At 44.4% G+C, this 22,561-nt stretch overlaps 1 protein-coding gene across 1 annotated transcript in view; it reads right to left on the reverse strand.

Moving 5' to 3' along the window:
- GLDN (gliomedin) overlaps positions 1 to 2,741 on the reverse strand; it is a 53,256-nt gene extending 50,515 nt beyond the window's left edge. Inside the window, exon 1 of the mRNA XM_054564789.1 lies at positions 2,379 to 2,741. Within this exon, the coding sequence (XP_054420764.1) occupies positions 2,379 to 2,741 (363 nt within the window). The remainder of the gene's footprint in view (positions 1 to 2,378) is intronic.
- Positions 2,742 to 22,561: the final 19,820 nt, after the last annotated feature.

A 22,561-nucleotide genomic window follows, 5' to 3' on the forward strand; every position in this document is an offset into this window, starting at 1 on the left:
TACCGGTGCTGTATGAAGGGCGCGGGGGGAAGGCCACAGCCTGACAGTTGTCCAGAAGGAATCTGTGCACCCTTCTGTCAGGCTGTGTACTAAATCTCTTAGCAACTTCTCTAGTAGAAGTGCCCTAGGGACAGTTCTTTTTTAAAAATTGTTTCCTCATGTGAATAATTCTCTGTTCTAAGAGAGTCAGAGTAAAGACGAGAAAAATTTGCAAAGGTGAATGGTGAGGATGTTAACAAGGAAGGAAGGAAGGAAGGAAAGAAGGAAGGAAGAAAGGAAGGAAGGGAGGAAGGGGCTTTGCAATAATAAAATTGGTTCCTCTGCCTGAAGCAGAGGCCTCAAGGGGAGCGAGATGCTTAAGGCAGCTTTCTCTTATCAGGAAGTCAGGCCATATCGTTCCTGCTAGTGACTGCGCACCACCCCCTCCCCACCCCACCCCCCGACCCCCGGGGCTGCACCCCTAACAATTAATTCAGAATCTCCGGGGGTGGGGTCTACTCATAGTCCTGCTGAAAGCTCCCCGTATGATTTCAGTGTGCAACTGCTGCTCTAGAACCGTGGCACTCAAAGCGTGGTCCTCAGACCAGCGGCCTTGGTATCAGTGAAACTCGTTAGAAATGCAAAATCTCAGGCTCCCACTTAGATCTTCTGAGTCAGAAGCAGCATTTTAACAAGACCCCTACAATATTCATAAGCACATTGAAGCTAGAGGTGGTCTAGAGCAGTTTTTCTCAACTGTTCTACAGCGCCTGAACTACACTCGCCAAAGGGTAGAAGGGTGGGGAAATTATGATTCTATATGTCTGAGGGCGGAGCCTTGGAATCTACATTTTTAATGTGTCAACTGTTTGAGAACTACTCCCAAGAGGAAAGCCAGCATGGAAAGCCCCTCATTGGCTTTGAAAGGTCAAAGCATGCCTATTGCAAGTGGGGGGAGGGTGAGTGGGTGACAACGTGTAAGTGTTCCTCAGCCTGATAATGTGGTTGCTGCTCTCTGACCTGTAATAGAGCAGGTGGTGGTAGTTAAATTTAGCTTTCAGACTGACACAGAAATGAGCCCATTCTCTTGAGGTAGTGGCTGAACAGGCTGCAATTTGGATACATAAGCCTCTACCTTAAAAGCAGGATTAAAAATATAAAGTGTTGATGCTCAGACACATCCTTCTTAGAGGGTTTCATAAAAACCCCTCAAAATGCACAGGAGAGAGACAAGAGAAAGAGCAAATCCCCCTGATGATATTTCTTCACTTTACAGAGGTCTGTTTTTGAAATTTTTGCTTGGGCCCAGATTTTTAAATGTTTATGGGTTAAAAATAAAATGAAGCCAGGGATAGAAAATTTGATCTCTCAAAAAAAATGTTTGCAGTGTGTAGTACTTCCATGTAGTTTTAAAAGCATTTCAGCTCATATAAGATATTTAAAAGCTTCTTTGATAACAGAAGCATTACGTGGATGGATCTTCAAACACCTAGGATTCCGAATTATTTCTCACACTTGAGGTGACAGAACTGAAATCTTTGTAATCATACAGTGAAATAAGACCATTGTGGTTGTAATGGATTATAACATGGAATGGGGAAGAGCAATGTGATCTATGTGCAATTGTTAGATAATTACTGAGTTAAAAATCACCGAAATCAAAGGAAATTAAAACTGGAAAAAAGATTTTGGGGGCTTTGCTTTAAAGAATCTCTGTAGTGCAGTGTTTCTTAAACCTTCTTGGGGGAGTGCGGTAAAGCCCCTTTCAAAATATAACAGAGGGCTACAGACTCTTCCCAGATGCACTGTATGCAAACAATCTCTGAGAGTTTTTACAGACTCAATGGAGCCCACATTAGAACCATCACCTCTGACACTTTTAAGAAAACTGCCTTAGGCCTGGGAGCAACTTTCTCAGCATCAACGTTCTAGGTGGCTGGTAAAATTAGGGCTGATTGTGTTCACTTAAGCGAAGACAATTAGGTCAGCAATCTCGTGGGGACAGAGGCCAGGTGAAAAACCAGACTACTAGATTATGTCAGGAAAAGACTCCCTTTATTGAAGAAGCCTGCACCCTTTCAGATATGCTGCTTCCCTGCTCTCAGGGGGCCTCAGTGAGTTGTGCAGGCAGAGCCCAGGGACTGCTGGGGCTCCCTTCATATGAGAAGGTGAAAACTTTTGTCCAAAGTTAGGGAGGAAAGTAGGCTCTTACAAACACTGCTTATACCCTTCATTTACCTACAGACTCAACGACGTCAGAGATGGAAGCCTTATCCCTTCCCTCCCTCCCCTTCCCCATTTGACTGATGAGGGCTGGAGGAGAGGGAATGGGGCTCTTTCCCCACACTGTTTGCCGCCCACCCAGGCAGGGGCGCCACGGGGAGCCAAGCCCCGCCTACCGGCACCATGGAGTAGGTCATCATCATCAGCATGTCTTGGCTTTCGGCGCGGAGATGCGGCACTGGCTCCCCGCTTTGGCTGCGCTTGTTGCGAGCGACGCCCGCGGGGTCTGGCGGTGGCGCAGAAGCCCAGCGCGGCGAGCGGCTCAACTCCTCCAGGAAGGCGCGCAGGGCGCTGTCCTCGCTTTGCTCCCTGGCCCGCTGCGCCTCCAGCGTCCGAAGCGCCGCGCTCAGCCCGCGCCACTGGCAAAGAGCAAACACCGTGCCCGCAGCATTGAGCGCCGAGAGTAGGGCCACGGCGGCCAGGGCACCGCGCATACCCCAGCCCGCGCCCCCGCAGCCACGCTCCGCGCTTCGGGCCATGCTCTGCGCGCTTCGGGCCGGCGGTCAGGGCTGGGCCGCCTCCCGCCGGGGCAGCCTTTATACGCCACGGGCAAGCCGTGGGCTGGTGGCAGCGCCGTGAGTCACGCCGCCCTTTGGCCCGGCTGGTGGGGCAGGTTGGGGACAGCAGCAGTGGCGCCCGAGCAGTCCGGAGGGACAGGAAGGCGGAGATGGGTAGACAGGGAGAAGAGTTAGCGGAGACAGCCCGCGGCGGAGGGGTAGACAAGGCTCATGCTCCCGGTGCTGGCCAAGCAAACCAGCAAATCTTCTTCTCCCTCCTTTTCCAAACTGCCCCGACGGACGCTACTGCCTTGTCTCAGACGGCCAGACAAGGGTCAAAGTGAGGGGGAGAGAAGGAATTTTTATGGTCAAGAAGTGGCTGGATTCCTCCCCGTTCCCCCCCACACTGCCTTTTCTGGAGAAAAAGATCAGCATGCCCCGATGCCAAGTCACAGGCCCACTGTTCCTGGAAGGTCTGTGGCTGGGCGGGGTCCAGGCTGCCCATCAGTCCTCCTGCTATCACAGGACCCCTGAAGACCTGCTATATCTTTACAAGGAAGGGGATGGATACAGACAGCGAGACGGTTGACATTGGAGGATTAAGAAGGCCACTGGTCAGAAACAGAAAAGCCCAGCCCTGTCTGGCAAACAGGAGTCATCTTGGAAGGGAAAGTTCCAGGGTTTGACAGGTCAAGACCTCTCCCATGAGACCCATACCTGGGAAGTGACAGGGTGATGAGAGAGAAATTCAAGAGTGGGAATCAAGAGTCCTGGCTCTAATCCCATTCTGCCACTACCCAGCTGGGGGCCTTTGAACATGTCCCAGGACTACGCTGGACTGATTGGGAGGAGCTTTCTGGCTGAAGGCTTGGGACTCTAGCCAGGCCCCTCCCCAGCCTTACGTAGCCTGCCTTGCCTGAGGGGGCAGATGCCTAGTTACCCCTTCACAACCTCCCTTTCCTGTCAGCACAGATGCCTGCTTTGCCTCAGGGGCCTCTGTCCCCGAACGCAGAGTCACTTCTCAGCCTCTTTGCTTTCTGTCTTTCTCAGCTTTCCCCAGAATGGTTCTGCCGCCCCAGGGCCCCAGGGCGTGCAGGAGGCCACGGTGGTGTGGGAGGACCCCGACCAGAAGCCATGATTGCTGTTTCCACAGCCCATTATCTCAGAGGAGGGGGTGGTGCATCCAGCCAGCTGTAGCTGTCAAAGAGAAAGGACTTTCTCTAGCATAGCGGGTCACAGCTGTTTTTGCATGGAGGAAACCAGTAGGATGATGGGGAAGCAAGTGCCTTATGACTTAATGGCAAGTGCTCTGTAACCATCCCCCCCCCCCCACAAAGGTGTCCGTTCCAATTCTTGTAGGTAGGGTCTTTTGTTTGTTTGTTTGTTTTGTTTTGTCAGAAGAGCACTTTCAGGGCGTCTCAGACTTATTGCCCACTGCTCACTAGTGTGAGTGAGCCAGGGTAGAACCTCTGGGGAAGCATGAGAAGACTGAAGTTACATCTCAGAGGTCCTGTGTCAGGGTCTGGATTCCTGAGTTTTAGTAGGGACGCTGACCACCTTGAGTTTTCTTAGATGACCATCTGGATGAGGAGCAATAGGAAAGCATGAAAGTCCGTGTAGCTCACAAAGGACCCCAACTACAGCGGCATGATGGCTGGGAGTGAGGGAGATGATACGGACAACCTTGTCTAGTTTCTCCTACCTCTAACATACTGTGACCTAGTTGAAGAATTGCCATGTACCCTTATCTCTCGTCATCGAGGCTTAGGATGCCAATTGTAAGCCTTCTCCCCACTGTGGAGAAGACACAGAGGGACAGATTGGGGGTCAGCCTACTGAGCACCTACTATCTGTCGGGCACAGTGATGGGCTTTGGAGGTGTAAGAATGAACAAAACAAGCAGCTTATACTGTGGGCAGTTAGAGACCCATGGAGCTTCCTGAGCTTCTCTTTATCACAACATCCATTACAGTTACTGGTGCTTGACCATCTGTCACCAGTGCCCACCATCAGCAACAGAATATACAGCTCCTGAGGGTAGGGGCCCTATTTTGTTTGACCCGGACTCCCCCAACACCTGGCACAGTTCCTGGCTTGAAATGGCCATTTAGAAATTTCCTGTCGAATGTGTGAATGAACAAATGAATGTATGAAAGGTTGTTTAGTGAGGGCATTTCTATGTGAAACATGTGTGTGGTGGTGGTAGGGCTTAGGAACAAAACTCTGCTTATGCCACAGACCTGGCCCCGTCTTCCTCGGAAGGCTGGCTGTCTAGCGGTCCAGATAAGGAGGGTAGCCTGACACACATACCCCCACCCCCTCTGGCTCAGAGCCTACAGCTGATAGAAGGGAGTTCCAGTTCCACTGGTACCATTCAGGCTCTGCCTGACAACCACAGGCCAAGACTCTGTCACTCTTGGGACGTAGGATGCAAAGGCTTCTGGCACAGACAATGGGCGGGGGGGGGGGTGCCTGAGGATCTGCACTGGGGTCAAAAGAGGAGCAGAATGAAGGGAAAAAAAAAGACATTCATTCCCACCCAACCCTTCTAGTTCTCTCTCCAAGCCTTTCTGCGTAGGATGGTATTTCATAAGGAAGAAGAAGGTGGCACATGTTACCATGACCTACAGTGCAGCTTATCTTCACTCATCCCTTGTTCCAAAATGGCTGTATCCGAACAGCTGGACTTGCTTTGTTTTCCTTCGCCTTTCTCCTCTGTCCTCTCTCTACACCCTGTCTGTACCATGTAGCAACCTTTCTACTTCTCTGGCCTGTCTCAGGGTTGTCCCTGTTTAACGTCTAGTTCAGAGTCCGCTCCCTCATCAAGCCTTGACTTCATGCCAGCCTCAAGCACTCCCTGTCCCTGAGCTCTTCCCTGAGCTCTGCAAGCCCCAGGGACTCAGAGGCTATGAGCATGGGCTTCAGAATCAGGGAGACTTGAGCTTGAAACTACTTTTTAACTGTGACTTTGGGTATGTTACTCAACTTCTTGAAGGAGACTGTAATTTTATTTATTTCATAGGGTTATGAAGATTTAATGAGAAAATACATGTAAAGCACTGGCATACAGTAAATGCTGTTGGCTATGGACTGTCTGAACTTGCTGACACCCATGCGGTGCCTTGTGCTGTTGACCAATATCTTAATTTTTCCTGGTCTTAGTTCTTTTTTTGGGTTATAGCATGTGTAAAGAGGGGAACTCTCTTTACTGTATAGGGATAGACTGGCAGGGGCTTGTGCCAAGTAGGAATATTTAAGTGATTGATTAACTAATCATGCTTTGTTAATGCTTTTTAAGGAATAGAACTTTTGAATGCATAGTAAACTTGGCCTGTTGTCTGAATACAGTGCCTCTGAAGTTGGTTATGTGGGGCCCTTCAGTCTTTAGCATCCTAAGCCCCACATCGCTTCTTGAGAGGTAGACATGTCTATGAAGGCTGTCCTGCCTAATGTTTCTCAGGATGGGCTGATACTTTCCACTTCTTATTTTTTAAAAAGTTAGCTATTAGTCTGGCCTCTTTTGTTGACATAGGGGGGTCAATATACAGTGAGGACACAGGGAGAAATCTGAATTACTTTTTCTGGAGACCAAAGAAGCCAAGAACATTGTGTGCTATCTTTACAATGAGAAGTAGTTTTTCCATTAAAAGGCAGGTGCTCCATTTCCACAGGTTAAATAGGATGTTCCTTAAGAAATGATTCCAGCTGGTTAACTTTAGGGCCCTGGAGAATGAAATCCAATTCAAGGATATACTCCAACTTTAATTCCACTGCATTTCTTCCTGATTGTGAAGTGAATAATTTTCATTTACCCTAAGGTCTGGGTATTTTTATTTGGCCCTCTGTGATGAGGTTGGCAGCTATGCTGTGACTTCTGGTGGTGCTTTGCTACCTCCCCACCCACTCTTCCCTCTCATCTGCGGAGAGGGAGAAAGTCTCCCTAACGGTCACTGCCATGTACCCCTTCCACCCAACCACCTCTGATTTTAACTCCCCATTTCTACATTTTAACCCCAAGAAGTTTCAAGCCAACCAACCAAAGCCAGCAATTCTCTCTTTTTCTTTGTTCACTTACTTGTTCATTCACCCATCAATTCATTTACCCATTTATCAACAAATTGGGTGCTGGCGATCTGCCAGAAACTGTATTAGGAACTAGGAATAGGATGAAGGGCAAAACCAGACACCATTTCTGCCTTCCTGAAGCCCACTGTCTAAGTGGGAGACGAGCTTAATCCAGTAATAACAGATTTGAAGGTATAATTCTAAATGAGATAAATGCCTCGAAGGAAAAGAGAGAGATTCTGTGAGATCTAATCACTGAAGAACTTGTCATAGATGGGGGGTGTGGAGTTAAGGAAGGCTTCCCTGAAGAATTAATGATGCTTGAGCTGGAAAAGAGATAAGTAGCCATTAAAGAGGTGGAGGCGTGCGTGTGGAAGAGTTGGAAGCAGAGGGGCCAGCATGTGCAAGGCCCTATGGCAGGATGTACTATGGTTTATTTAAGGGACCATGAGAAAGCCAATGTGGCTGCAGCATAGGGAGAATGGGGATCAGGGAGGAGAAGGGAATGAAATGAGGCTGGAGACTGAGTTAGGGTCAGACTCTGTAGGTGGGACCTCATAGGGTTGGGGTCTTTATAGTGAGATCAATGCGAGGGATTTTAAGTGTGTGTGTGGGGAGGGGAGTGGTGGGAAGGGCTGGGTTGGTAGATGACAGATTTTCGTTTTCAAAGATTACTTTTTATTATCAGGGTTTGCTGTGGCTTCTGTCATGGCAGAAACTGCGTATGATCGCTCACCTTCACCGAACCAAATTTTAGCCTTTAAGCCATCTTTCCAAATGAAATAAAAAAAAAACATTGAGTTCTAGAAAAATACCACTCTGTCTTTTACTGCACATTTAAATGTAGTTGAAAAATAGAACCATAATTAACATTTAAATGATTTAGCAAATCTTGATACTAGCAGGGATTTCTGTGTAATATGCAGCAGGTATTTGCATTTTTCTGAGAAATCAGCCTTTGGTGCTTCAAGGCGAGAGCACCAAATCAGGTGATCTCTAGGGCTGGGAATAAGAACAGATGATATTGCTTCCTTTATGAGATTTGGTCTAACTTGGGCAGGTGACAACAGATTTCCCCCATCATAGTCTGTAGACCTTCAAGTCACCAAGTCATTGTGAGACAGGGAGCTGTCCAAGGTTGTACAGTAGTGTTATTTCAGGTCTCCACTACTCCTTCTGTGTTTTCTTTGTTTCCTTTGTTTGTAGTAAACATACCCTTCACCACCTTGCCTCATCCAGCCCTTCTAGTGCATTGTAACCAATTGTTACAGGCTGGGTTCTCTGCAATAGATGCTGAGGTGGAATTTGGGGTGGAAGACGTTTATTAAGGATCAGCCCCTATGAAGGAAGAAGGAGGAAGCAGGATTAGGCAGAGGCAGAAGTCCTACTCAGTGCAGTGCTGCTAAGCGTCAGTCCAGCCACTGGGGAGCTCTGGATTGAGTATTGTCCTTCACAGTGCTCTGTGTCAGCCAGAACGACTAGGTCTTCACACCAACCTCGCTCAGTTGCGGGGCAGATGTGGGCTGTCCCCAGAAAGGTGTGATCTTGGGCCATGTGGCTCTTGAAGCTAAGGCACACCTTGATTTTACACCCTGCAGCTGGGCATCGGGCTCTTCTTGAAAGGGGATGCGGGCACACACCTGTCTACCACATCAACCACCCAATTAATTGCAGAGATGGGTCTGCAGATTCTAACATCAGTAGACTTTAAATTGTGGCCTTGTCACACTATGGAGAGAAGCCTTCTTTTTCACCTGGGGTTATGATCTTTCAGTAAATTAAAATGTGACTTTCAGAAACTGAATGAAAACATGAAGGGAAGCTCTATGAGTATCTTTGAAATGACTAAATCTATGAAAGTTAATGCTGCAAAACCCCACTTAAGAAACGTGAGCCACTGTTTTTGAAAGTTCAAAACAAAGCCTTACATGTATAGGGGTTCAATTTTCAAAGTCCTTTCTTATGTCATTTGAGCCCTATAATAAGCCTGTGAAATGAGCAGGGCAAATCTTACATCCATTTCAAGGAGGAGAGAGCAAAGCTCAAGAAGGATATGGGGCTTGTCGTACTGTTGAAACCTTGCTGGCATTCATCCACACACTCTTCATCAGAATGTTCAAGATGATGGACAGGAAGTGGAAAAATAGGGCAGGGGAAAGATTCAAGGGGATGAAATGGAAAGTGGCTTGGAGCAGCACTTGGCTCCAAGGCTCAAAAACAAAGGTGGAGCAAGCAATGCTAGTATGTGTAAATTTCACAACGGAGAGGAATCCAGTCCCCAGTCCAGCATTTTAGGGTGGTTCAGAGAGAACAGTGGTATCAGAACATGATTTTCTGGAGATCAGGCAGGGGGGCCATCATCTTGGCATCTCGGGGATGGATAGGGAGAGAACTGGGGGCCTGAGAGGCCAAGACCTTTCCATCCTAGGATTTAGAAGCCAGAGTGACGAGCAAGAGAAGCTATGTCTTAACCTCTCCAGAGGCTAAGTGGGAGGGACCAAAAAGGTTTCCTGCCAATATCAAGCCTGGAAATGATGGAAGTCCATCTGCAGAGCCAGGGGACTGGAGCCAGGCCTGGAAGACTGCCCCGAGCCGGGCCAGCTCAGGTCATATGTAGACCCTGAACTGAGAAGACCTTTGATAAGGTTTATTTTATTCTCATTTGAGAGAAAGTGGGGAGACAGGGGGCAGGGAGATAGAAACAATGATGTGAGAAACATTGATCGGTTGCCTCCTTCAGGTGCCCAGACTGGGGATTGAACCTGCAACCTAGGCATATGCCCTAACCAAAAATGAAGTGGCAAGAAATTGAACTGGTAACCTTTCTGTTACCTTTTGGTTATGGGATGGTGCTTCAACCAATGGAGCCACACCAGCCAGAGTGAGATGACTTCTTTTTCTGAAAGAGATGTGCCTAGCTCTAATATTGGGCTCTTTCTTTTTTTCTCCCTTCCTTCCTTCCTTCCTTCCTTCCTTCCTTCCTTCCTTCCTTCCTTCCTTCCTTCCTTCTGTTTTTTCTTTTCTTTCTTTCTCTCAAAAACAATTAAAAATGCATTATTTTTATGTGTTATTTTACGTTTTTTTTTCTTCTAAATTTTATTTTGGTAAGAATACTTAACATAAGATCTATCTTCTTTACAAATGTTTCAGTATATTATACAGTATTTTTGACTGTAGGCACAATGTCATACCACAGATCTCTAGAATGTATTCATCTTGTTTAACTAAAACATCACGTCCTTTGATTAATAACTCCCCATCACCCACCCCTCCCCCAAATCCTAGGCAATGACCATTTCACTCATTGATTCTATGAATTTGACTGTTTTAGATACTTCATATAAGTGAAATCATACACTATTTGTATTTCTATGACTGGCTTATTTCACTTAGCATAATGTCTTCCAGGCTTATCCATGTTGTCTCATACTGCAGAATTTCTTTCTTTTTTAAAGAAAAGAATCCCATTGTATGGAATATTTTCTTTATCCATTTATTATGTCAATGGACATTTAGTATGTTTTCACATCTTGGCTATTGTAAATAGTGCTGCAGTAAATATGGGAATGCAGATATCTCTTTAAGATCCTGATTTTCATTCTTTAGGATAAATACCCAGAAGTGGGATTGGTGGATCACATAGTAGTTCTAGTTTTGATTGTTTGAGGAACCTCTGTACTGTTTTCCATAGCAGCTGCACCACTGTATTGTCCTACCAACTGTGTAAGGGATCCATTTCTCCACATTCGCACCAATACTTGTCAACTTTGGGGCTGTTTTTTGGATAATAGCCATCCTGACAAGTGTGTGGTGGTAGCTCATTGAAGTTTAGATTTGCACTTCCTTGATAATTAATGATGTTAAACATCTTTTCATGTACCTGTTGGACATTTGTATATCTACTGTGGAGAAATATCTATTAAAGTCTTCAGTCTGTTTCTAAATTGGGTTATTAATTTTTTAGCTATTGAATTGTAGGGGTTCATTACATGTGTTAGAAAAACCACTTATATATATGGTTTGCAAATAGTTTCTCCCATTCCATATGTTGTTGTCTTTTCATTCTGTTAATTATTTCTTTTGCTGTGCAGCTTTTTAATTTGATGTAATCCAACTTGTCTATTTTTGCTTCTGTTGCTGTACTTTTGAACGGAGGAAGGAGGGTTCCGATCTTCTACTCTGCCATCTTGTTGATATCATTCTGAGGTCACTTCTTGAATGGGGCTGTGATGCTTTCTTAAAGCTGTGTATGTAAGTGTGTGATCTCTGAACAGCCCTTTCTTCCGTGATCATAGGAAGGCACCGGCACCTGGGCGCCAGTAGGTATCCTGGCAAAGGGGCCTGGCTGGATGAGAGGGAGGGCAGTTGTACAGGTGCACGGAGGTCTTCCTCTCCTCCTGAAACTGGGGTATATGAGAACACTGGAGAATGAGAGTTCTCCTCCTAGGGCCTGGAGAGGGGGGATGAACGTCCACCACTTGTGCCTGGCTTTAAGCCCAGGGAGCAAACAAAAGAAAACAGTACCATAACACCTAAGAAGGCCAGAAATACTCTTAGAAGAGGTGTTCATGAAACCAAACCACTAGAGAACAATGATAACTTTAAAAGTAATGTAATAAGGACAATGGGATATAAAGATTCTAGGAGAACACAAAAAAACCTTCTGGAACCACAAGACAATATCAGCATACAAATTAAGTAGATTGAAAAGAAAGAGGTAATACTTAAGTAACAGGAAGTTAATTTCTCAAGCTAAATAAAAGGTCTGAGTCTGCTGATTGAACGGTTTGGGCAAGTTCTGGGCAAGGCAAATGAGTCATAGCTTGGTAAATTCCTGAAGTCTAAGGATAAAAAGAAAATCTTACAGTCTTTCAGAAAAAAAGTACAAGTTACTTACAGAAGATGAAGGATCATGGGGCATCAACTTCCTCTTCTATAACACCCAAAGAGAGATGATTGAGGTGAATCCTTTCCAAGCTTTAATGAGATAAAAAGGTTGCGTACTAAGAATCTTGTGACAAGACCTTACTCCTCCGTCAGAGTGAAGGAAATATATCTGAAGATATATAAGCATTCAAAGGACATGTCAACAGCATCTCCCATCAGAGAGAAAGATGTTTAAAAAGATCTAACCAAAAAATAATGAATGAATCAGCTGAAAGGCTTCAGGATGGAGGGAAGATGAAAAGGAAGAAGAGTGATGAGCAAGGATCTGTACAGTGTATAATTAATTACATTTGGATGGATAATAATAGATCATTTAGGAATCTGTGACAGAAGTGCTCAAAATAGAAGAGACATATTTCGAAAGAAATGTTAATAATAGCCTTGAACTAAAAATACTAAGGGAGAAAGAGGAAGTAAAAATTTTCCATAGGTCTCAGGTTGGTGTGTGACAGTGGGAAGAGAAAGCATTCTGAAGCTTCTTCCTGCAGAGGAGGAAGGACAGAAGAGCGGGGAATTGGGGGGGGGGGATATTTGGATTCTCACCTTCATATGATGGAAGAAAAGTATGGGTCTGACTGAGTGACACAAAAAGGAGGAGGTGGCTGGTGGAATGGAAGAGGAGAGCTCCCAAATCAAAAAGAAAAATAGAAAGAATTGAATAACAACTTAAGCTAACTAATACATAAAAAGGAAATGGGGGAAGGGGTGAAATAAGTATATAAGAAACATTAAGTAAAATAGGAGAAACAAGCCCCTGATTACGTGTTTGATAAATAAGTACAGTGCATACTTTTCCAGTCTAAAGCTCAATCTTACTTCTCTTCTCTGCAATCTTTGACTCTTGCTCTTCATCATTCTCCCCTTCTTGACACTCCTTCCCCTCTTGGCTTTCATGACATTACTTTCTTCTAGTTTTCCTCCTATTTCTCTGAATATTCCTTCTCAGCCTCCTTCGACTGCCCTTCAACCTCTGTTCACCTCAACTGCCAGCGTTCTCCTGGATTTTACCCTATATTCTCTCTCTCTAGACTCTCCTTTGTTGATTTCACTCACTTCCAAAGAGCCCGACCCCCACTTACCATGGATGACTCCCAAACTCCACCTGCAGCCTAGGCCTCTCTTCTGAGTTCTAGATGCACAGGGCCAACTACCAATAACACAACTCCACTTGTAGCCCCACAGGGACCTCAAACTCAACACATTCAAACATTCTTCACATCTCCTGCTCCTGTGTTCCCTACAAACAAACTAAAACAAAGACCCTTATCAAGCTGATAGAAGAAAGTACTGTATCATTTTATTTTTTATTGCTTTATTAGTGATAGCAATTTTTTTCATATTTTATTGATCAATTGTGTATGTGTGCACATGTCTGCAAATCCTTTCTTCACTTGATACTCCTCATATCTCTGCCCTGTGATTTAATTTGGGTCCCCATCAAGCCTCAGCCAGATTACTGTGACACTCTCCCAAGTGCTCCTCTTGCTCCCAGTCTGCTAGTTCATGGACTTAAATTCTTCGGTCTGAGTGATATGTTTATTACACAAGTAGATCGTATCACTTCCTTGCTTAAAATACTTCAATGGCTTCCCGTTGTCTTCAGCATGGAAACCAAGCTCACGGGCGTGGTCCACGCAGTGCCCTCCATGATCTGATCCCTGCTACTCTCTCTAGCCTGTTTCTCACCATTCCATACTGGGGCCTTATATTCTGTTTTCCAGCTTCTGGGAGGCACCTGCTCCATCCTTACTCCATGCCATTGCAGTGCTCATCTCTCTGCCTTTATTTTGCCCCTTTTCCCTTCTTTATCATTTTTCAAAACCCACTTCTGGCACTCCCTCTTGGGAGCCTTCCTTAACCCTGGCCCCACCTCCTTGGGAGGGTTAGCTGCCCCAACTCTGAGCTCCTGCAGCAATTGTTTACGCACCTGGTGTGCATCCCATCATTTTATCATTGCCTTTTTACATGACATCTTCCTGCCATGCTGTGAGCTCCTTAGGGACAGGCCTACATCTTGTTCATCATTATATTCCTAGGATGTAATGCATGCCTGGTATATAGTACATTCAATATATTTTTGAATGACTGAATATGTGGTAAAATGAAATAACATTGCCATAGTTTCTTTCTGAGACCTCCTTTCCTGAACACTGGATTCACTCACTGAAGGGGGAGTATCAAAGATTTCATGCCAACAGCCTCTGTGCTCAGTGAGAGAAGGTGCTCCCTTGAGAACATTCTTCACCATGGGTGGCATATAAAGGTGGTTCTCTATGTCTGCTTACTTTGTAAAATTTCTCTGCCTTTAGCCTGAGCCTGTTGACCTCCCTGTTGCATATTTGGGGGAGCGCAAATTATCCCAGTGTCTTCCCCCAAAAGCTATCCCTGTTTCTCATGAGGCTACAAGCCTGAATGTTCAAGCAGATACTAAAAAGGGGCCAAAGTCCCAGGCGTCAGTCAACTCTAGAGGATGTCTTGTTGACCCCCCCCCTCTTTTTTGTTTGCCCTTGCCTGGTTCATGCTGAGTTCGGGGTGGGGCCTGTGTGTTGAAGTTGTAGCCTCCTGATACAGTGCTTCAGGGTGCCATAAGATGGACCAAGTGCTCTGATGGTGAGAGCCAGCGCCCTGGAGTGGGGGACCAGAGGCAGGAGGCAGGCCAAGGCAAGGACATGGCTCAGACTTGCATGGGAGTGTTCTAGTCAGCGGCCTTTGGAGAAACTGAATGAACAGCATGTATATGTAGATAAGCATAGGTGGTATATAGAGATAGTCTCCTTCTATATAGATACACAGACATATCTTATAAGGAATTGACTCACATGAGTATGGAGGCTGATAAGATGTGCAGGGTGAGTGGGTAAGCTGGAGACCTAGGAAAGTTGATGGTATGGCTCCCAAGTCTAAATGCTGGCAGGCCCAAGACCTAAGAAGTGCCTATGTTTTAGTTCAAGTTCTAAGGCAGGAAGAAGCAAATGTTCTGGTCAAAGGCAATCAGATTGGCAGGACTTGAGGGAGAGTCAGCCTTTTTGTTCTAGGCAAGCCTTCAACTAATTGGATGAGGCCCACCAACATTGGGGAAGGAAATTTGCTTTACTTGGCCTACTGATTTAAATGCTAATCTCTCACTTCCAGTCAAGATGGAAGCATAGGTAAAAACAGCTTGCCTTCTTGCACAACCACAGCAAAAATTAAAAGTAAACTAAAAAACAACTATCACCCAGAATCATCAGAAAATTGAGCAGTATGGAAGTTCGACAACCAAGGGGTTACAGAAATCACATTCGTCCAGACGGGTAGGAGGTGCGGAGATGCGGAGACAGAGAACGGGCTGTCACACACCCACAAGTGGTAGATAAAAATTGGGAGGGACTGAAGAGAATCCCATACAGCAGAGTTCTCCCGGTTGCGGACGAAGAAATGAGTCGTTGCAGATACAATCATTCTGGCAGGAAAGGGGGTGGCAATTCCCTCTAGTGGAGAATGCCCTGAACCCCTCCCTGAAGTGGCTTTTATTGGAATTGGTGCAGGGGCATACAGAGTGCATGAAAAACTTATCAATCGATGCCTAAAAGCAATATTTACAGAAAACAGAAATGGTTCATAGATAACAATTGAAGGAACACAGAGATTTCCCTCAGGTCACGGTCTGTTAGACATGCTGATGCCAGATGGTTGTTAAGGCATGGCTCATGAATTCAGGAATTCACTCCTTCTGTTTTGAGCTTAAACATCTGGTTTATATTAACAGAGCTATACAAAGCAAAGCCAGCTTCAAAGGGTACACTGTATTCTTCAGGCCTGATTCCCTATGGAACCCTCAGTGCTAGCATTGCACCATGCCTGCCTCCTGCATTCCCAGCCTACCAGTCAAGACTTACAGGCCTCTTCCAAGGCTGTGCTTGCGCAGGGCTATAGTTTCTGATACCACACAAAGTGGTTCCTAACAAGAGATACCTCAAGAACGAGGGATCCCAGCCCCACATCAGACCACACAGCCCAGTGTTCCAGTGCCAAGAAGATAAATCCCCATAACTTCTGGCTGTGAAAACCAGTAGGGGTTGGGGTTGCAGAAGAAACAGTGAGATTCTCAAGCATCTTCTCTTAAAGGGCCTGCAACAGAGTTAGGACTTACTCAGACTCACTCCCTCTTGGCTCCAACACTGGGCCGCTTCTGAAAGGACACCAATAGCATACAGGTAGAAATTGAAGTGTCTGGCATCAGGGCACATGCTGGGGGATAGCTCGGACAAAACTACAGAGGCCAGGAAGCGGCCATAGTTCCATTTCTGAGCACTCTCCCTGTCAGAGCCACAGAGCAGCAACACCATACCTGAGACTCCATCAGCTTGGATCATGTTGGTTGCCTCACCCTAGCAATTACCTAAAGCTATGACCCCATTCAACTTACAGATGTGCTTTTCTCCAATAAGCCATGCGACTAAGACAGGGAGTCAAAGCAGCTTTATCTAATACTAGAAATGAACACAGAGAGGCTGTCAAAATGAGGAGACAAAGAAACACAGCCCAAATGAAAGAACAGAAGAAAACTTCATAAAAAGAACTGAATAAAATGGAGTTAAGCAATCTATCAGATGCAGAGTTCAAAACACTGGTTATTAGGATGTTCAAGGCACTCATTGGGTATTTCAAAAGACCCAGGCAGAAATGAAGGTTACACTAAGTGAAGTAAAGAAAAATTTACAGGGAACCAACAGTGGAGAGGATGAATCTGAGAATCAATGATTTGGAACATAAGGAAGAAAAAAACATTCAACAAGAACAGCAAGAAGAAAAAAGAATCCAAAAAAAACAAGGGTAGGCTAAGGAGCCTCTGGGACAACTTCAAATGTACCAATATTAGAATCATAGGGGTGCTGGAAGGAGGAGAGAAAGAACAAGAAACTGAAAACTTATTTGAAAAAAATAATGAAAGAACACTTCCCTAACTTCGTGAAGGAAATATACATACCAGTGCAGGAAGCACAGAGTCCCAAATAAGTTGGACCCAAAGAAGACCATACCAAGACACATTATAATTAAAATGCCAAAGGTTAAAGATAAATAGAGACTCTGAAAAGCAGCAAGAGAAAAGCAGCGTTATCTACAAAGGAGCTCTCATAAGACTGTTAGCTTATTTCTTAAAAGAAACTTTGCAGGCTAGAAGGGACTAGCAAGACGTATTCAAAGTGATGAAAAGCAAGGGCCTACAACTTAGATAACTTTATCCAGCAAAACTATCGTTTAGAATCAAAGGGCAGATAAAGTGCTTCCCAGACAAGGTAAAACTAAAGGAGCTCATTATCCTTAAGCCATTATTATATGAAATGTTAAAGGGACTTATTTAAGAAAAAGAAGATCAAAACTATGAACATTAAAATGGCAATAAATTCACAACTATCAACAACAGAATCTAAAAAACAAACTAAGCAAACAGGCATAATAGAAACAGAGTCATAGATACGGAGATCATTTGGAGGGTTATCAATTGGGAGGAGGAAGAGGGAGAATGGGGGAAAAGGTGCAGGGATTAATAAGTACAAATCAGTAGTTACAGAATAGACAGGGGGATGTTAAGAACAGTGTAGGAAATGTAGAAGCCAAAGATCTTATATGCACAACCCATGGACATGAGTTAAGTGGGGGGAGATTGCCAGAGGGAATGGGAGGTACTGGTTGGAAGGTGGCAAAGGGGAAAATGGCACAACTGGGATAAAATAATCAATAAAATGTATTTTAAAAAACACATATCAAAGATTCAGAGATGAGAAAACAACAAAAACAAAAAAGTTAATCTCATTCAAAATACACTCACGTAAACTCCCAGAATAATGTTTGACCAGATATCTGGACATCCCATGGCCCAGCCAAGTTGAAACATAAAATTAACCATCACAGGGGGCAATTGGGTGACAAGAAGTGACCCCTAAGTCCAGATTTTGGAAAACACATGTGACTTACACACACACACACACCCCCGACCATAGACACACACATCTGCCCTCTAATCTTTTAATTTAGGCTTCCCAGTGAGGGTGGTTCCATCCCCTAAAAGGCATTTTTTGGAATTTGAGACATTTATCACAATGCTGGGAGTTGAGGGCGGGGTGGAGGGCACTGGCATTTTGTGGACAGGGGCCGAGTAGGGGCAGATGTTGAGTAGTGGTCAGGACAGTCTGCAGCCCAGGAGGCTGCTCTGCATGCTTTCGAATGTCCCACTGGATGTTGATGTCTGTGAAAATCCCATTTATAATGATCAGGGTCTAGCATCCAACACCATTTTACACAAATAACGTTTTGTAGTTTTGACAAACATTGAATTTTTTTCAGTAATGCAAAACTGCGTCAAGGAGGCACATACAGAGGGTACAAAACTGAGTGAAGGAGAAACTTTACTGAGGAGTAATTTTACAGTAACTTCACTGTTCACTGTTCTGGACAATCATACTGTGAATGTCAATGCCAATTACAGTATTTGAGTGACCCTTAAAATACACACCAATCTGTGCAATTATTACAGATTGTACTCACGGTGAGTCTGTGCCCAGGTGCAGACATCTAACTGCTCATTTGGTCTTCCAGTGTAGTTGTGTACACATTTTTTCCAGATATCGAAATACTTATTATTTTACTATAAAATTGCTTTTCTTTGTTCCTTGATTATAGCACAGTGAGTGCATTATTTTAATTGTTTTGCAGTTGTGGATTTTGAAGTGGGAACTTTTTGTGTAGGCAGATTATATTATCTATGGCTTTCATTTGAGCATAAAGAAGGGAAAGTTACAATCTATTTGTTACAGAAAGGGGCACTGGGTGCAATGCGGCTGAGAGCCACTATTCTAAGTGAGCAGGTGCTTCTGAAGAAATGCTCATCTATCTGTCACCCCAAGCCTGGCCCCAAGGGGCCTGTGTACAGTAAGGAGACTGGTCCCCAGTAACCTTATCTTCCACTTTAAGGAAGCATCAGAAATTAACAAATCTCTAGGCAACAGGCTGATGTGTTCTACTTTTCAGTGTCACTGAGATATTTTTGTGCTCAAAAAAGAATGGAAGGATCAAAAGGCTTCATGTCTAATTCGTCCTAGAGGCTTACAGGCTCTATCTCCTCCATGAAGGCCACCAGGATTAGCATCGCCTCGAGGAATCTTTCTCTTTGCTCCGCTGATCTGCCTGCATTGCTCTACCTTAACTTCTTCTCATGAATTCATTTTTAAAACGTTTTAAATTTAAATTTTATTTTACAATTACAGTTGACATTCATACTATTTTGTATTCATTTTAAGTGTGCAGTATAGTGGTTGGATAATCATATACTTCACAAAGTGATCCCCCTAATATTTCAAGTACCCATCAGGCACCATACATAGTTATTTCGATATCATTAACTATATATTCCTTCTGCTGTGCTTTATATTCCCATGACTGTTTTGTAATTACCAATTTGTATTTCTGAATTCCTTCAGCTTTCGTACCCAATCCTGCAACCCCCTCTGCTCCGGCAACCACCAGTCTGTTGTCTCTATCTATATGGCTCCTCATTGCATTGGTCTGTTCTACTTTGTTTGTTCATTTATTTTGTTTTTTAGATAAGTGAAATCATATGATATTTGTCTTTCTCATGAGTTTATTTTTTTATCTCCTCAAAAGGACTGTAAATTCCTTGAAGGGAGAGATTGACGTGTCCTCTGTCCTAAGGTGCTCATTAAGCATATGAATGAATGGCCCTGGCTGGGTGGTTCAGTTGGTTGGATTGTTGCCCCAATACACCAAAAGGCTGTTGGTTTGATCCCTGGTCAGGGCACATACCTAGGTTGCAGGTTTGATCCCCAGTCGGAGCACGTATGGGAGGCAATTGATCAATGCTTCTTTCTCTCTCTCAAATTGATGAACTTATCCTCAGGTGAGGATTTTTTTTTAAAAGAATGTGAATGAATGAATGAATGAATGAATGAATGGTTTGGGGAGAATATTGGATAGCTCTATTAATTTGATCCTAATGTCTATGGAAATCAAATAGAGGCAACTGTTTTGTGCTTTCTACTCAGCCAACTTACCAGCTGAACTCCTAGTGGTGCCTTGGGTTTTAATCAGGAATTTAATTAGCCCTGGCACCTGATTCTGGAAGAAATGGAGAACAGAGAGGAGCACAAGCAGGAGAGGCCTGGGCTGTCCCCAGCCTGACATATGGCACCGCGTATCTCCCACCAGCTTTTGTTTCGGGCTAGACCAAGTCCTAGGTTACCTTACTTCTAAATGTTAGAAGTGTTTATTCTTTCAAGATGCTAGATGATTAAGAACTTTTATTGACTGCCTGAAACCCAAAATCTGAGCTTCTTTTGGATGATTAGGTGTATATATGAAGTAGCCAGAGATGTAGTGAGTGTAGGGAACACAGTTCTGGATTTGGATTTAAAAGACTGGGCTTGGGGCCCCTGACTTTTCTGGCAATAAGCTATTTGGCCATGGACAAGCCAGTTCATATTTCCAGGTTTAAAAGTCTGAGTCAATGAAATGCAGTGAACAGCTATGTAAAGGAATTACACAGTGATGCATTAGCAGAGGTAGATGTACCATGAAGCTAACGATGCTTTGGCTTTAAGGCTCCTCATTGCATTGGCCTTCCAAGGCCCTGTGTCTCATTTTGTCAGATGGGTTTATTACCTTAAACCTGGGTCTCCTCTTAAGGCTTCTTCAAGGTTCAGAATTTGATATTTCTGGCCAATGAGCTCAAGGAAGGGCATTTTCTGTTATACAATTCTATCCTGTTTTACAAGGGGCTGTTTTTGAGTTTCAAGGACAAGGCTGTGTCATGTATATGCATATTGTTTCTCTCTTTAGGTACTTAGCACAACTTTAGACAATTCTGGTGGAGAAAAAAAAAACAAACAAACCCTGAGCGAACATCTAGAGCCCCGGGATTTACTAGTACAACATTTAAACTCAAGCTGCATTGTTCATTTTATTGTAGTAGAGAATTCTACCAGTAAGAATTCGTTTACTGTAAGGTCCATGTCATGTTCCTGTTAGTTTCGCTGTATGCTCATTTCTCATTGTCCAGGATTTTTGGACATTTGACTTGAATATTGCAGATGCAGTTCTTTTCCTTTATTTTCCTAGACGGCCTCTTGGAAGCCACGGCTGGGAGGTGATTGGTAAGCTACACAATGGAGCTGACAGTATTCAGGAAAACGGTTCTTACCCTGTAGCAACCTGATTTGGACACCTACCCAAATCAAGCTGGGAAAATGGGGGGGAGGTGCTTCAGGAATCCTCTTAATCACTTGTTGGATAAGTGTGAGGCGCAAGTCCCATGATTTAGCGTCATACTGCTGGCCCAAGATGATACAGCAGAGAAAGCAGATGGTGGAGGAGGTGAATATCTTTAGGCTGAAAGTTGAAGTTGTTACAATGGAACCTTTCTTCCCAGCCTTCTCAGTCCTCACAACCTCTTCACCCTGCCAGCAAAAAGCACCCACAGAGCATCTGTCCTCAGCTTGCTTTTCAGAACCACTGTAAGGGCCTTGTCCTGGAGCAGTCTGGTTTGGGCACCCACCCCAGGCAGACTCGGAAAGTTTATCTGGGCTCAGAATTTCTTGATTATGTTGTTTTTCTTGTTACTGGCATTTAATTCCCTTTTGTGGGAAGCGAAGCAAAACCTGTTTTCTTTCTCTATTTCTTCTTCACCATTTTCACCAAAAATGAGGTTACAGCTCCATTTCTGACTTTAATTTGTATTAAACACAAGGCCTAGCATTTTGTTATTGTTTCGCCTCTGACCTTTGTTTTTCCAATGTGCTATCCCTTCCTCCTTAGAATTATGGCCCGCAGGGATCCCCATTGCTGACAGGAAACACTCCAGGTCAGCGGACAGCTTAAATGGGCTTCTCCTGTCTGAAATTTGTGTTTTCTGTTTATACTTTTTTAAATTTAAATTTAATTTCCATATATTTGTTAGTTTGATTTAACTAGGTGTTTCATTTTGAATCAGCTTTAAATTTGCCCCATGTTTTGGCTCATAATTGTCTTTTAGTTTATATTATTTTACTGCTGTTTTGTTTTCAACCATTCATAAGGTGGATTAGAAGAACTGGGTTCTAACCTAGCTCTGATCAGTGTGTGGCCACTTTCCAGACTTATGTGGGAACACATTTTTATCTATAAGCTTAATGGTAATTAAGAATAACTAGAGGAATTCCCCAAAAGCTGTGACTTTATAAATGTTAATCTTTGGAAATGACAAGAAGGATCTACATTTAAATAAGGAGAGTGTCCACTCTGTTGGGGGCTGGAGGGCTGGTCTCTCACTGAGAGGAAAATGTGGGAATAGCCCCATCCATGTGCTGCCGGATGTTACAATGGCCCCAAGTCTGTCACTGCACTGCCGACTCTTCCAGGAACTGAGACGTGTTGTGAATAGTGTCAGAAGGGACACATTTTTGTGTAGGTTAAAAAAAAATAACAAGACACCCTTATGTCTCCTGGTTTTGTCCTCAAAGCAGAGCTGCTCCACACAGTACCTCCTCCCTTCTCCCCTGCACACCCGTCTCCTGTTACAGATGGTGTCAGAAACCCTGTGGGGAAATTCAGCCTGTGGGTTTCAGAGATTTGGAGTGTTTTTTGTGGGGGAGAGGGCATCCACACACAAAACAACATTCGGTATCCCTGTGGTGATTAGGAGGTGGGGAGGGGGTGAAACGCGGAGAAGGTTGGAAGGGAAAACTTCAGTAGCTTTCCCTCCATCCCTCTTCTCCACGGGGCTCCTTAGAGGTGGAGCTAAGATGGAGGCGACTTAG

The sequence above is a fragment of the Pteronotus mesoamericanus genome, unplaced genomic scaffold (assembly GCF_021234165.1).
Source record: "Pteronotus mesoamericanus isolate MK-2021 breed Mesoamerican mustached bat unplaced genomic scaffold, CSHL_Meso_final contig_164, whole genome shotgun sequence".
NCBI lineage: Eukaryota > Metazoa > Chordata > Mammalia > Chiroptera > Mormoopidae > Pteronotus > Pteronotus mesoamericanus.